This window comes from Crocodylus siamensis, chromosome 3 (assembly GCF_052110815.1).
Source record: "Crocodylus siamensis isolate JL-2025a chromosome 3, ASM5211081v1, whole genome shotgun sequence".
In the NCBI taxonomy this organism is placed as follows: domain Eukaryota; kingdom Metazoa; phylum Chordata; order Crocodylia; family Crocodylidae; genus Crocodylus; species Crocodylus siamensis.
The window spans coordinates 115,451,902-115,468,450 of NC_143397.1; the positions used below are offsets into that span (position 1 = coordinate 115,451,902).

Below are 16,549 nucleotides of genomic sequence, written 5' to 3' on the forward strand. Positions count from 1 at the left end.
GTTTTGGCAAGCCACCGAGGGCCACACAACAGGCAGCCAGGGGCAGATAAATATTCATTTTCTAAATTTTTTAGGGGCTCCACGAGCTGGATAGAATGGTCTGGCAAGCCGCATCCAGCCCCCAGGCCGCATTTTGCCCACCCCTGCTCTAAAATGTTCCTTCCTTCCTTCCTTCCTCTTTTATTTTCACATTATATTTTCAATTTGACACAAAAGGTATTTAGCTGTCTCAGATCATCATCAAAAATGGGTCATAAAAGGCAGGTCAAATAAGGTGCTCTCACTAAAAGATAAATAGCCCTTTCCTAGCTGCTTTGGCATCAATCCCAGAGGGTATATCAGGGTTGAAGAGAGCTGAACACTATGTGTTATTTAAACTTTTTCTGTTTTCAGCATGACCGGAATAAAAAAAAGCTAAACTTAAAAAAAAAACCAGTGATTCAGTTATGATAGGAGACCAGTCAAGATACAACGGAGCAAGGCAGTATTTGCTCTAGCTAGCCTTGGGACTTGGAAAAAAAAAGAGTTTGCTCCATGACAGTTATATACCTTATCCATTTCATGTCAGTTATATGTTCTGTCTAGCTAGTTATATTTCACACACCATACCACAATATCTCAGCTCCTTGCTAACTCAGTAGATTTTCCCTTTCTCTAATTTGTATTTAAAAACCTTCTTTTAAGGCCAATAAAAATTAACAGGCCAGGTCCTCAGCTAATGTAAATATCTTTGTTCATGTTCTCAGCCATAAAGACTGACAGAAGCTGAGGAAAACATTGGTTTTGTGAGATATTTCTTATGCTCTATGCTTGCTCTCCTTCCTAATTAACTCATGCACATTCCAGGGGATGTTTTGGGATACCATCTTTTTTCTGATAGTAACTGTTTGACACCCTAACATAGGGGCTTTGTGGGCTGATTCCTATGAACACATTTTAAAATATCTGCTATCTTCTTGCAAGGGATAAGGTCAGTTCAAGTTTGGACTCTGAAGTACATGCATAGACATCCCAATATCTAAAATCTACATGCCTTAGCATATGTAAAGAGGTTGGCACCTGCAAAGGACAATTCAGAAATTCTGGAGCACATGGAGATGGCCCATGGGAAACAAGCACAGATGTGTCTGAACTCCTGGCCTTCTCCAGGTCTTAGGCACTTGACTCAGGCTGAGCACTAGGTGCCTCTACTTGCTTATGACCTACTACTCCTATTCCTGCTTTGAATGTAGGTGCCGTAGGGGGAGTGCCCACTTTTTACCCAGTGAGTTAGTGGTTAGAACACTTACCTAGGAAGTAAGAGACCCAAGTTTTAGGCCCTCCTCAGCCTGGTAGATCTTAAACCCACAACTCCTTCTTCCTAGAAGAGCGCCCTAAACATGCTTTAGGCTAGATGAAGGTCCTCTCCACCTATTCTGTTCAACGCAGGGCACCAAGCAGCCATGAGTTATGAGGTCAGAGAAAGAACAGGAAATGGAGAGTGCAAGTCTGTGGCACAGTGGTTATGGCACTCCTAGAAGGAGCTTTGGGTGTCCAGTTCTTGCCCCCAGGATACTTAAGAGGGTCCTTGATTAAAAAACAGAACTTGCCTTGGCAGCAGGACTAGGGATCTGCTTCCAGACATCTATTTCAGAACACTAGCACCAGGGAGAGGAGGAAGGAACTATTTCACCACCCCACACCAACTGTGGGCACAAACAAATGTATTTGGGTACAGAATTGATCAGAGCTATAACAAGCACATGATCTGGCCACAGATCTATAAATACAAATAGCAAATCAGCTGTTTCAGAAGCAAATGGGATGAGCACTACAAGTCAGAAGCGTTTACTCTATAGGTCTTGCTCATTCATCTGAGGTCAAATTTTCTCGAGCCTTCAGCCTAGGCCTTCCTCTGCAGCTTTTGGTGATAAAGGCAACAGGATCAGGAATGTCAACATGGATGCTTTTGAGCCCCACCCTTGGATTTTGAAGCCCCCATCCTCAGCTTGACCATAATCTGAACAATACATCCAACTGACTGACTGCCCAAGCAAAGAACACAAAAACTAGCTCCTTTTAAAAAATTGCATCCATCAATTGTTCAAGTACACTACCATCCCATCAGCCAACCTCCCATCCAAGGGCTCAGGAAGAAGCAAAGGCTTGTCTGAAGCATTCCAAGTGAGTGAGCCATGCCAGGCCTCATCAGCCTGGAGGAAGAACTTTTGTGTGGTCAAAGCGTAGGAGACGGGTCTAGCTGACTCCTAGCTGTGCCCTAGCTTCCTGTTTGCTCTTGGACAAGTAGTCTTGGGAAGGAGGATTCTAGCCCCTATTGGTTTAAAGATGCCCTGTGAACAAGATTCAACCTCTAGCTCCCACCACCATCCCGCAAGGCATCATAATCAGTTTTGAATACTTTCAGCCAGGTTCCATTGTACAAAACTCTCCAGTTCAGCTATCTACCCCCAATGTTGCTCCTAGCATCAGGAGTGATAAATAATTGCAGTAATTTAACAAAACCTTTGGCAAAACTCTGGCATATAAATAGTAGCCACAGCATGACAGGATGAATAAGACATGAAGTAGACTAGAGATTCATGAGAGAAAGTTATCCTATAAATTTAGGCACTGCAGAAGAAAAGAATCTGTCTGGTATGGACCAGCTAGTTAGCTAATGCACTTCACTGAAGATATCAGGATAAATAGGGATTGCTTGTCTCACAGCCATTTCTCTAATTCGGTAAGTTAATTCCATTTTAATATAAACCTGGTAAAATATTTGGGAATATTGAATGTGAGACAGATTCATATTGTTTTAGTCGTATAGGCTTGGATCTGTGGAGAAATAGCTATTTGGTCCAATATTTTATAGTAAGAGTACCAGCTCCACCGTCAGAAATAAATAAATAGCACTGAATTTGCTAACACTGGAGTAACTTGTTTAGCTAGGTACATTTTCCTTGCTTACTCTACGTTCCATTTAGACAAGTCTTGAATGAATTATGTCTGGCGTCCTGACTCTTGTTGCGAGGCCATGACAGATAATTTAACATGATTGCCAGTCAGTGATTTCCTCCTCCCCCACTTCCTGAAATGACATTTTTCAAGGGGACTCTGCTCTGAGCTTTGTTCTTCTCCCTCAGTCTAAAGTACAGGCAGGCTCCCATATTTGGCTTCATGGGGTTGTTTCTAAGATCATCACAGATGACCAGGATGACTCTCTCCTGCCTGGTCCACTGTGCAGCAGTAGATGCTTGCAATGAGTCAGAGCAAAACATATATAAATGGCACCTCTTCTCCCGGCAAAGCTTTTCTCTTCCTCTGCATGGGTGTAAGGGATTAAATGAGTTGAAAGTCTATAGTAACCAGTTTATTAGTACCACTATTATGGACAAAATCAAAGTCCAGTCCTTGTAGCACTGCCTCCGCAGCAACCTAGAGAGGGGATGTAATGGAAAGATAGTCTTGAGCACTCCTGGCAAGGTAAATGACAAGGCTCCTATGCTTAAACATCCCCAGTGAGAACAAAACAAAATCTGCTTTTGATGCTTTGTTTCATGCTTCCTATTGCTAACAGAGCAGGATAGGGTTTGTGTCAGATCCCACTTAAATGAAATGTTCTTATTTGGCTTCTTTGCTAAACCAGTCAATGGTCTCATCCAGTCACTTCGAGGCACTGCTAATGCAAACTGACTCTCCAAGCAGCTGCAGTCAGGGACTGCCTGTGGATTTGTCAATCTGCCCCCGGTGCTGGAGTGGAGAGCCAAACGGAGGTGTCAATTTCAGCGCCACTTTGTCCTCTCAAAGTGATAGCGACCAAGCTGAAGTCAGCAAGCCGGAGCAGAGAAAATACATCTGCAGGTAATTAGTAACAATCAGGGTCTGCTCTGAAACTGCTGACTACAGCAGTAATGAGCTGGGCACATGTCATTGGCTTGCAAATGGAGAACGCGCTTATGAACCGTGGCAGCGAGCAGTAAGAGAAGGGATTTTTTTTTAACTTAATATTTAATGTGGCATAAAAACGATGGAGAGAAATCGAGTGGTTCTCTAATCAGATGTTTAGCTGGCAGTCCATAACACAAGGGGGCTGGTGGATGAAGTGGAACTGGGAACTGTCATCAGAATTTCCCTTTGCCATAACGAAGACCTATTTTCAAAGGTGTGTGCTAGTGTAAGTGCCCAAGTTGAAGCAGTTCTTTTTGTTCAAATGACATCATGACTGATTTAATCTACCCATCTGCTAGGAAATGTGTACTGTACATTTCATATCCACAATTACCCTGAGGATCTCATTTCTCAGTGTTGTCCAAAACATGGCCTTGAAATAAAAACAATGAAAAATTGTGATCATAATTCACTTATCCTCTCACTTCTCAGCCTGTTTTGCATTAAACTGTTTTATGAGATGGCTTAAAGACTCAAAACTCACCATATGAACTAGACTTAGGTCAGTTTGCAAATGGAAGGCCAGCACTGTCTCCAGACTTTCTCATAAAAACTGCTGAAGCTTGAACTGCAGATTTTAGCCTATCAAAAGAACCAGATTAGTTTTCTTGGCCACAATAAAACCCATTTCTCAAAGTCTTGTGACTATATATTTCAAGATCTTCATCCTGGAATATGAGGCTTTTAAGCCCCCTGCACATTAATAGCCTACTGTAGGCTGAAACATGAAGCACTGAAGTATTCACTGCTTTGCTTTACATGAAAGATGCCCTGTATAAATGATTTCAACCAAAGACTTCTTCTGGGGTTTACAGTTCACTTGTCAATTTTTGTAAACATAAAACAGTCCCTGGATCTCTCAGCAATGAAGATGTTATAACAAGCATGTGTATCATTTAGTGACTTATGTTGGAACACCAAGTGAAGAGTGACAGCTATCTTCAAAAGTTCATAGGTTCACTCCAGCTGAGCACCAAAGGTTTTGAACACTTTGCTGAAATTCATCCAAGCTATCCCAAACTCTTGGGCCTGCAAAACTGAGCTGGAAGTACAAGAACAAGCCCTCTTACAATATTTCACTTGCAGTAGGTCTTTGATTATAGTTAGGTTGGAAATAACACAAGACAAGGTATATGGTTTATGGTGGCAATCCTGTATCCCCTGAACTGTACTCTTTCAAATGCCAATGAAGACAGGTTTGGCCGATGCTGATTTCAAGAATGTTAAAAAAGAAATTGGTTCTATTAGTGTAAATCTGTACTATGGATAGCAGGACAGGTCAGACACTAAACTCCTGTTAAATAATTATATGCCTAAAAACCGTATGTTGTTCTGATTCACTCTCTCCCTCTAGCACTTTCCTTTCCCCATCTCTTTGCATCTCAGATTAAAGAAAGAATTTTTGTAGAACCAGTTCAGTTAAATGAGACCATCTGCAGAGCTGGGAGAGCACAAAATGCCCTTTCTCCTCCTACCACCTCCACCAAGTCTATAGTTTGTCCATAGAAGATAATACCAAACAAATCATGCTTCTCACTTAGAGCATCAGAGCTACAACAGTACTATAGCACCACTACAGGATTTCTTTCAACTTTGTTATTCAGTGATATTAGATCATTTGAACCCTGTGTTCTAACCATTAGATCAATTCATCACAGTCATTAAGATTACATATAACTGCATTTCTAAACAAATCACACTTAGTCCTAACTTAAAACAGAACAAGCAAAGCATACTTTCTTTTTTCCTTGTGGTCAAATATAATTTAGTATAGTGCATCAAAAATTAGAATGGTAAATAAAAAAGCATGATCAATTTCTTATTAGTTTCATCTGAAGGAATGGCGGCTCCTGTGCTTTGCAGGCCTAAACATGCATTTGTTTTTTTCAGATAAAACTTTAATTGAAGTAAGTAGGAGTTTTTCCTGGGTCCTTCCCTTGTAAGCAGCCTATTGACAAAACTCTTACTAGCATATCTTGAGAACATTATCTGGGAAAATATAATCTGATTCATAAATTTAGTAAGCTGTATCTTAAGTTTACAGTCTCTCCTCACAGTCTAATTATTTTAGTTGCTCATCTCTGGACCGCTGTTCTTACTAGATGACTTTAGATGAAATTAGGTGACAAGAACTGAACATGATATTCCAGGCAAAAGAGATCCCACTGATTTCTATAATGAGATTATAGTGTCCTCATTCTCATTCCACATGCATGTTAATAGCTCCTTTTCTTGTCTGTCCACCATTGCCCATTGAAAAGACGTTTTCTCACAGCTGTCCACAGTGATGTTCAAGACATTTTCCATGAGTTTAATTTAAAGCTCAGCAATATGTCTAAGTAGATCAGTTCACTCTCTCAATAAGCATTTGTTATCACTGAATTTCATCATACATGCTTGTCCAACCATTTAATTATCTCCCTCCAGAATTCCATGCAATCTTCCCTATTCTTGACTAACCTACATCACTTTGTCTCATGTATAAGTTCTGCCACACCAGAGTTTACGCTCTTCTCCAGATTATTAATAAGTACGGGAAATAACGCTGAAACCAGCACAGAACTTTTCAGCAGCCCTCTGTAGCCTTCGGCCAAGAAGAAAATTGACCATTTATGTCTACTCTTTCTTTTCTCTCTAATCTACTTTCTAATTCAAAATATAATTTATTTTAAATTCTGCAGCAACTTAATGACCTTGCTAACCTCTTGTTAAGGACATTTTCAAATATTTTGAAAGTCCAGATAACTTACATTAGATGGTTCTCTGTTACCTTTATGTGTCCCCGTTTCCCCTCCTTACATGGCATTGGTTTTGGTGAGATGGATTTAAAGTTAGGTGAACCCACAACTGCACCTGATCTAAGCACTTATTAGTCAATGGGACAACTCCCATTGACTTCAATGGCAATTAGGCTTGTCTGATATGCCAGGGTGATTCCTGCCTCAGCAACCACATGACTCAGAGGAATATGCATGAAGTGCAATGGTGAACAACTCGGTCATAACCTGTTTGAAGGGAACATTTCTCCTTAACTCAGGTCAGCTATGTTTTGTCTTCCACCCTAAAGCTGGGAAATATACCCCAGTTCACATTTCTTCTATGTATTTATCCTCTTAATGTAGATTTATCTCTCTCTCTCCAGAAAATATCCATATGCTATGAAATATAAATGTGATTTTCATTATTATCCATATAATCTGGATAATATTATCCATATAATCCATAAAATAATATAAATATATTTGAATCTTCCAAAATCTTGGCAAGCATTCCAGAGGTTGCTTATACTTCATGCAACAATAATGAACTAGGCTTTCAAAATGGTTCACTTATGATGCACAACCACCCTGCTCTCAATACAAGATGGCAGCACCCTAAAAATATCAAAAAATTCCCTTTAGCCGCTAAATCAAATTCTGAAACTTATACTGGGTGAAAAGGAGGAAAAGCTAGGGCTGAAATCTGAGCCATCACTAGGCTGATGTTAAACAAAATATGCAAGGGTAGGAAAAAAGCCATACTCAAGTTCAAAGAGTCCTTGCCCTTAATATTACCCAAGTCTTTGGGGACTCTGTTTTGTGATTCTGTGGTGCTATCTTCAGCCTAATTCCAATATCTGCTACCTAAATCAGACAATCAGACTATTTTGAACATTATCAAAATCTAGCCATGGCCAACTGTCCTTGACCCTTATACATGGCTCTGATTGTTACAGAAATACAGTAGAATTTTCACTGCTATAATTATGGTGTCATTTAAATGGTGATCCCTAGGGAAAGCCTAGGATTCCAAAAATGATCCAAAGCAACTGTAGCTGGAAGAACCAAATTCACCCATAATCAATCCCATTTGAAATATCAGCAGTGTTCAGTCTGGACACATATTCAGAAATGACAAACCCTACTGCAGAGACAGTCTTGATTTTTTTTGGCATGCTTGTATGTAGCATTAAGAAATGGAGATGTAAAATGGCACACCGCTCTGTTGACCTGAGGGAGTTTTACATTACATGAGCATCTAGCCTGGACCTGCTATGTACAAACACCAACTCCAAAACTGTGCATCAACAAGTCATTGCACTATTTCCCCCAATATGCCATCATACACACTGTTTTGCAGGATCCATCAGTCTCTTCATATTTCTTACCTGTCACAATAGGATATGATTGTGGTCCTGGAACACTGGCCCCTATATCTGCTGAAGTTGGGCTTGTTATATTGGCTTTCATATCATCTAGCCCACCAGCTAATGATGCCATGGCTGAGTATTCTGTTGTCTAGAAAAGAAAAAAAAGAGACACCTCAGCAACAACCACTGGATAGTCAACAGACTTTACTCGATACATGTAGTAAAATGAAATAATCTGGAGGGCAAAATTAAGCCCTAAGCCTTTTGTATTGTCAAATTAACCTCATTAAAAACTCAGCACATTTAAACTGTATTGCTAAATATGTCATTGAGACCACAGATTAAATAGGATTAATCTTTGCCACTAGTGCTTGGGTAAACACAAAAAATTGGTTTCTTGACTGAAAAGATGCCAGATTGTTATGATTAAGCAACAAATCTTTCTATACAGTAGCCCACTATAGAGCAAGTTGGATGACTATAGCTGTTGAAAATAGGCAATTCACCTGGTAATAGCTCATGGTAATAAAATCAAAACATCATTACAACCTTATCATCTTTCATGAGAAACACACCTGAAGAAGAGATAAAGGTCAAAATGTCACCAAGTAACCATTAGTGAACACAACAGTTTCTTGCAGGTCACAGTGCAAGGAATGGAGTCAGCATCCAACACTTCTCTCAAACCATTTCCAGTCCCAAAGTTATTTCGAAGTAAGCAAAGATGGAACATCACCTGGGTATATTAGAGATCCACTGGTATCTCAGGGAAGATTGTGAAATACCATTGTCCATGACTTGTGTAAATCAACATGTCTCTAACTAAAGTTAAACTGATTAAAATTTTCTTCAAGGTCAATAAAAGTATGATGATTTACACCAACTGAGGCTCCAACCCGGCATTTGGAAAGAACTCCATTTTGTGGCAGAAAGTTTATCTATATTTTCCTCCCCCCGCACTTTCTATTATCAGAGCCATTTACACAAAACTATAAACTTTGTTCTTTAGAGTTCGTCTTCTCCTACTGCTATCTTCAGTCAAAGTTATAATCCCCTTTTTGTAAGATCATAATCATGTCTGTACCAATCAGAAGATTAAGACTTCAAGTGAAGAATAAGCAGAAGGAACAGATAAACTTTTAAAATGTAAGGCTGTTTCCACTGCATTACTGCAGGTAGTGTCACTGCTCTGCAAACTGGAATAACACAGCAATGAATTGGGTCCTACGTCATTCACCACATATAGCTGTTACAAGTATTTTCAAAGGAAGAGACAAATACAGGAAATCTCTTAAGTGAATATGATTGTGCCCATATATGACACTCTTAAACTTTTCCAGGAGGCATCAGAATGTTTCAATGCATGTTTTGTAGCTTTGTTTGCAGTTTGGCATAAATACCAGTGTGCACTTCTGTTTGTAGCTCTGAAGCACTGTGGCTGGTTAAATGAACAGGAATGAGAATTATACTACTAATCTACTAACAGCAGGTTCCCACAATTGAAAACAAGCCCCTCTTGAATAGGCTTCAGATACAAACGATGAAAGGCACCAGTATCACCTGTCATTTTGATGGGTCTTCCATAGGGAATGCTTGCAAGTGGGCAGGCCAAATAGTCTTTGCCAAGGTTGTAAGTGCTGCCCATGTGTGCATGCTACTGTGGCAGAGGATTGGCCATGCAACATTCTCTGAACTCAAGACTTTTCAACTAGGGGAGCAAGGTCAGACAGAGTCTCAAGTCTCCTATTTCCCTGCTTGACTCAGATCTCTCATTTTCCCCAGTCTTCAAAAGCCTACCCTTAGCCTTGACTCCAAAACTATCCCAGCCTTCACACGTCTTCCTTGCACACAAATCTGCCCATCACTGCTGCTTCAACAATACATATTGTATATATAACACAGCTTCAACTCCACCTCACTGCAAGCCTCATCTTCTCTAGCCTTGACTATTACCACACTAGAGCATTCTTCAGATACTCCCAAACAATACTGCAGACCTTCTTCTGGTGTTGCAAGGTTTAGTGCAGCAAGATATAGCTTCATCTGCTGGTTCCTTGCTTATTTCAAGGTCCTGTTAAAAATTGCTATCATTTTTAAAGGAAACCTGCATTGCCCTGCTCAGTTCACATGTGCTCCTCTCTTGTTTTTCTGTCTGTTCACTTCAGCCATCCAACACTGGTTATCTCAACCCCTGCAACCCTCATCTCTGCTCTTACTGTAAGAACCCTATTCTACACAGGCCCTGCAGCTTGGAATAGTCCCCATGAGTTGCACCTTCTCTTTGACTGTCATTTTATAATGCCTTCTGTATCCTCTTATCTTCACACTTCCTATGCTATTTTTGCTTGTATTTAGCTTTGCAGTTGTGGTATTTAACTATAAACTCTTGGGGATACCCGTTGTCTGAAAAAATATGTAAAATAGAGTGGTGTCATTGCCCTTTAAAAATTAACTGCATCTTTAAAAGTTAATCTGCAGAAATAATAGAAATAGGAGACTGTAGAAGCCATTTAATACAAGGAAAACCTGCCTTCTTGCACTGACCCTGTAACACTGTGCCTTAGCGTAGCCTGAAAACCTATAGAAACTACACAACACATTAAAGTACATAGATTTGAACTGGTCAGCAGTGAGGAAATCTCTTCAGAACCTCCTAATGAAAAGAAGTCATAATCTTGACTGACAGCTAGCTTAAAGGCAGTCCTAACATGGCTTAATGGTTACCAGAACACTATGATAGGGATAATTAGCCTAACACTAACACTGTACAAGATGTTACAGTTTGAACCTGCCTGATGTAAAATGTCAGTCTGTGCTAACAGGCTAAGCCAAATGTAGACCTTGTGTAAATGGGTGCCTTTCTCCTGATCCACTTACAGGAACTCAGATTTGGCCAGCTTTCTGCAGGTGAGAGGCATCAAAGTATGCAGCTGCATGGGTGCCACTACTACTGCCACTGCAGCATCAACTATGAAGCTGACTCTCAGCAAAATGGAAGTTTTATGGATTCAGGAGCTGCCTGAAAGGGCTGAATATTATTACTTCCCCCTACCTACTCTATGTCTGGACATCTTTAGAACCTCTAGTCATTCATTTCAGAACAGGGAATATCAGTATCAGACCTCACACTTTAGCTATCACTATAATTAGCCCAAATTAAAGCCAAAATAAAACAAAAAAGGCCTTTCAGATTTGCAGAAATACTTCCAGGAATGGATTCCATTGCCCTTGTGTAAGAGTCCCATACTGCTAAGCATAATTGCTTAATATTTTGCATAAAGTCTGCTGGTTGCCTTGGAAAGCCCACACTCCTTCCCTCTATCTCTGGGAACATGCACCCACAGTGCCAATGTTAGTCTCTACAAGCACAGTACAGAGCACTTACTTAGGCTTATCTCAGCAAATCAACTACAATCTTCCAAAGTAGCTGATTTGGCCTGAATCTTGAGACACTTTCTTCTGGTTAGAATAATTAAAATTGTCAAGAGTTTTCAGAAAAGATTGGCAGAAACATCCAGATTCACAGCTCTACCCAAGCTGAACACAAAATGCCTGGGTAAGGAAAGGAGGCAAAGGTGGCTTTGTGTTGCTTTTTCCCCTACCATATTCTAGAGCAGTCTAGCCCACCATAAGTGAGAGCTGCCTCCAATCTGTCCCAAACTATCCATCTGGTTAGGGCCTAAAGGAGCTCCTTTGGCCATGCCCTTTTCCAGGGAAATGCCCTTGATACATGCCAGAGTGGGAGGGGGGGTAATATAAAGGCATATAGGGGCATATATAGAGCTATATACCACATTGAGGACCTCCCACCCCCGCTTTGGGACATCCTCTGGGGTTAGGGCTGCCAACTCTGCAGTCAGAGCAAACACAAAAAGATTGAACTGAAACCTACAGCGACATCTCTCATACAGGTGTTCATTGGTATTCCAGGGAACTCACTCAGCGAAAGGAATGGGACAGGGTCTCAGCTGTGTGAATCATAGTTGCCTCAGTCAATAAAGCAAAGTCCTCTACACATGGTCAGTAACAAATTTGGCTGCTAGTCAGTAGCCTTTTTCACACATCTCTTCCATAAAGCAATGTGTTCATATCAGACAGAAAAGAATGCTACTGACTACATGTGTTTTTCCCCAGCACCAAAGCTGTTAGCAAGTCCTAGCAACACCCTAGCTCTCTTGAATTTGCTCACTATTGTGGGTCAAAGTTCCTATGTCTGTTGCTAGTGTACTCAATATGAGCATGTATCACAGGCACTGGTGCCGGGCCAACACAGCAGTGATTAAATGTACAATGGCATCCTGGGCCAGATTTAGCTTGGCATGCATTACTGTCCATGCCGCTTTGATTTTCCTGCAAAAAGGGGCATGCGCTGAGAGATGAGGTGTAGTTTAACAAGCCGATTTATCATCTGAAGCCAGCATTTGCCCCTATTAAAAGCTGAGAACCTTGAGTACAGAGAGGAGAAAAGATCCTCTGTACCATAAAACCAACAAAATGACCAGTCTTACAACCTCTTCATGGCCCTGAAAACCCCAGGACATTAGGCTCTGGGCAGATAATATATTTGCTATCACACTACTATATGCCCAGCACTTCATAAACAAGTAAAGATGAAGAGATCTCTGCCCTGTGTAGCTTCATACAGGTACAACAATATAAACACCAAAAGCAGTAGGCAAGGCTAACAACCCTGATTATTCCAAGTTGTTTCCTAAATAAATTATTAGCTTCTCAGCTGTAAAGTTGGTAGCACTGGATTTAAATTGTTCTAGACCTGCACCTGCTTCTCTCTGAGTATGATGATTGATGTGAGGCCCTATTCTCTCTTGGTCTTGCTCCAGAAGAGCACCTCATTTCCATTCCTCCCACGAGGACATCAAGAAGAGCAAACTTTGGAAACTCGATGAACTGGCAATTCTTGGAATAGCCTTTCCTCTCCCTTCTTCTTTCTGCCTCCCAAATCTTGTAATTTCATCTCCAGTGAGCTTAATCAACAAGGATCGTTCATAAGAAATAGCTGTAGAAACTTATTTATATTCTACAAGGGCCAGATTCTATTCTACCTAATAGTTGTGTAAGTGGACTTTGGTACCTAACTGCTATTCTGTTCCAGACTGTTTGAGTCCGTGAAGAAATATGAATACAAAAGGTGGGTGGATCCTCCCCCTAGTTGCTGCTTTTTTGTGACTCGATCTTAAGAGTCATATGATACTGTTACACAAGTAGATGCATTAACGGGCTTTCAGAGAGTTGATCAATGAGGAATAGAATTACATTTAGGTGCCTAAGTCCACTTAGATGCTTAACAGATAGACACCCTTCTGTCCTGGTTTGTGGTCCAAGATTTTTACTTCTTTGCCTTTTCCTAACTGCAACACAGTAGAGTGGTCTTTGGAATGGCCAGGGAAGAAAACACCCAAATCTACCTGGGTACAACCAAAGTACCCGTATGTCATCAGGAAACCCGACCTGCTTGATACCAGAAAAAGCATGAGTCGGGTGTTTGGTACCCTAAGAAATTACCTGAAAAATGACTGCCTGGGGTTGCACCAAGTATTGTCTCATCAGCATGGAGCACCACTGCCATAGCATGAAGGAGAAAAAAAACACAGAAATGTAAGAAGGAGGATATATAAAAGGAGAGCAGTGAGAAGGAAAAAATAAAGATTTTGAACAATTATGCAGGGTTTCTCTTCCTTTCTCTCTGTTTTGAACCTCTCTCCCCCAGCCCATCTAAGGTCAGGAAGATGGGATGCGGTATGCGCTGCAGACTGACTGACAGCAGCAAACAGCTGCTGCACCTATCTCTCATACACAGGCACTTTGCCTCAGCAGAGGTAGCCAGGGAGGCACGGCCCACACTGTGAACAGAAAAGAGGCAATGCCTCACCTACTCTGAAGAAACAGATGGAGCCCTCACGCCACTTCCTTTGTCTGCCTCCTTCTCTCAGGTTTATAATAGGCATATTTCCTACATTCCTTATTTTCTTTTTAAAACAGTGAGACACTAAACACTGGGCACTAACAGACACTCAGTTCCCTGTTCTAACTCACAGCACTGCACAGAAAGTGCCATGAGTTAGAGCAACCCACCCCCATCCCACCCACCCAAAAGTCATTCACTGCTGGGTTGGGGTGTGGGGGATGAAGCTTCACTTTGGAGTCAATCCAAGAGGAGCTGTCTGTATGCAGCTTCTCTTCCCTAACCTCACCCTGCCCTCCCAGCTAATGTACTGTGTGAAAAATGAGAAGGGGGAGAAGGGAGGGGAGGCAGCTCTGGGTTGGTGTTTGCCCAGCCTAAGCTGAGTAGGGGCACATGGATTGGAGCCTCCCCAAGATGGGGGACTCCAATCCAAACCCCCCACTCCAGATTAGACTGGGCAAACCCCAACCCTGAGTTCCCCCCGCCTCCTTTCTATTCCTCCCTTTCTGTAGACAGCACCAGGAACAGGGCTGGCCTGTATCAGCCCAACCTGGTCATGGGCAAGGACAGACAGAAATTAATGAAAGTAATCTGCTTTGGCGTACCTTCATCTGAACCCTTATTATGTGAGTGTTAATTTGTCATGTGATCGGGCATTTTTACAGCTTTCTGCAGCCATGGACTTCTGTCAGGGCACAACCATAGCACTTTCAAGGGGCCAATTGCACGACAAATGTCACTTCTGTCAGTGTCCACTGTCTGTGCTAAATAGGATCTTCCTGTTGGTAACAACCCCAGGAGTGGCCCCAAAGAGATGTTCTGAGTATGCAAGAAGTGACACAACAATAGTTTACATTTACACAGCATAGCATGTTATCTGGGAACAATGATGCACTTTGAAAACATGAGTTAAATCTCACTAAACTGCTCCACGAAAACTTTTAACCCAGCAATTATATAGAAAGGGAAACTGGGGTACAGACTGCCACATTTGCTGTTGGTCTAGATATGTTATTTTCACTGGCAGCAATGGAGTAGAACCTGTTTATGCCTATGGATGTTTGGTCTCAGAATATTTGAGCTGTTTTCCCATAATCATTCATGTTAGGAACAGAGGCTGAAACAGAAATCATGTTCCTGCCTCCTGTGATATGCACTAGACTCTAGAACCAGAGGGAAAAAATCTGCAAGCACAAACCATCTCTACCAGTGATGGTCCTGATGCTTTAAACCATTTTGCCACACTGTAAAGGTTAGAAGCTGGGGTGATGGAAATTGCCATGGTGTCACTGAAATCAACAGAGCCACACTGATTCACAGCAAGTGAGACCTGGCTCTCAGCCTCTTCTGCAGTCTGTGATATACCAAGAAGCCACTCTACATCATGAGGGGTATCTGACCAAGACACTGGGATCAAGCTGGAAAAGAAGGCACAGAAGCTGAATGGTAAAGACTCCAACAGTTTGGTTTTAAGAACATCCCTCCAGAGTCTGATGTCTACATGGGATGGAAGTGTGACCTCAATTCTGGCCTTCATGACACTGGCCAAGCAGGATTGTCAACAGCCTTAACTTCCATTAACTGTTATTCTCTGACACCGGAGACTGAGGGCAGAGAAGTTCAATTCCTTTTCACTGCTCTAAGGCTTTTTCTGCATTTCTTCCCCATGGATGGGACGGAACCCAAATTAATGGTGGTATACACCTCACTGTCACTGCTACATTCCTGTGACACCTAGCCAGTTCAAAATTGGCATGGTATATTAACCCAAACACCTGGATGACTCTCACAGAGGGTGGAGAGGCTATCATTTGTCTTTCCAGATTTGAACTGGGCAGATACGGGAATACTGAAATAAGCTTTTACTGTCTGGACTCATTTCACATGGAATACTAGTGTCAAAGCCTCCTGTTTGATCCAGCTGCCTTGAGCTCAGTGAGGATTTTTCTGCTCCTACCTGCCATTCCCAAAACATTCTGAACAGCATGGGAATTCCAAGAGAAGCTGCTGATGGACATGTTAAGTGATGCTCAAAACTTGCTGGTATGGTCAGCTGCAGCACTGCACTATTCCTATGCAGTGAAGTGATTCGCTTTTTGAGTCCAAACTCTACTTGCTTCCCCCTTGGACTGTGACACCTTATTTTCCTTCTGCATGTACCTTAACAGCGATCTCCAGACTTCAGAATCAGATTCCCTCAATTATTGATCTGTCCTTCCTCCCATTAGAAAGGAAAAAAGAAGCCTGTACTTCCACTGTCCTCTGATCTTTGAACTAATTTTCATTTCTCTTGCCTTTCCTGCTCTGAGCTGCAGGAGTGGCTGTGGCCAACTTTCCCTTCTGTGGTCTCCTTTTTTGAGGCTTATAGTGGATTTTTATTTTCATATAACAGATGAAGGTAAGCCTGCTCTTAGAAGAGTTGGCTTCTCCAAAATATATGAACAGTAAAGAAAAGAAGAGGTGAGAGAAACTGGAAGGGAAAGCTTGCTTGCAATGTCTTGGAGCCTCATTGTGCTATGCTGATTGAGATAATTTATAATGTCTCACTAAGAAAGAAAAAAAGGGCC

At 41.5% G+C, this 16,549-nt stretch overlaps 1 protein-coding gene across 1 annotated transcript in view; it reads right to left on the reverse strand.

Annotated features, from left to right (window-relative positions):
• Positions 1-8,009: 8,009 nt before the first annotated feature.
• Positions 8,010-16,549, reverse strand: part of PAX5 (paired box 5) — a 140,625-nt gene continuing 132,085 nt past the window's right edge. The window contains exon 7 of the mRNA XM_090037662.1: positions 8,010-8,207. Within this exon, the coding sequence (XP_089893788.1) occupies positions 8,010-8,207 (198 nt within the window). The remainder of the gene's footprint in view (positions 8,208-16,549) is intronic.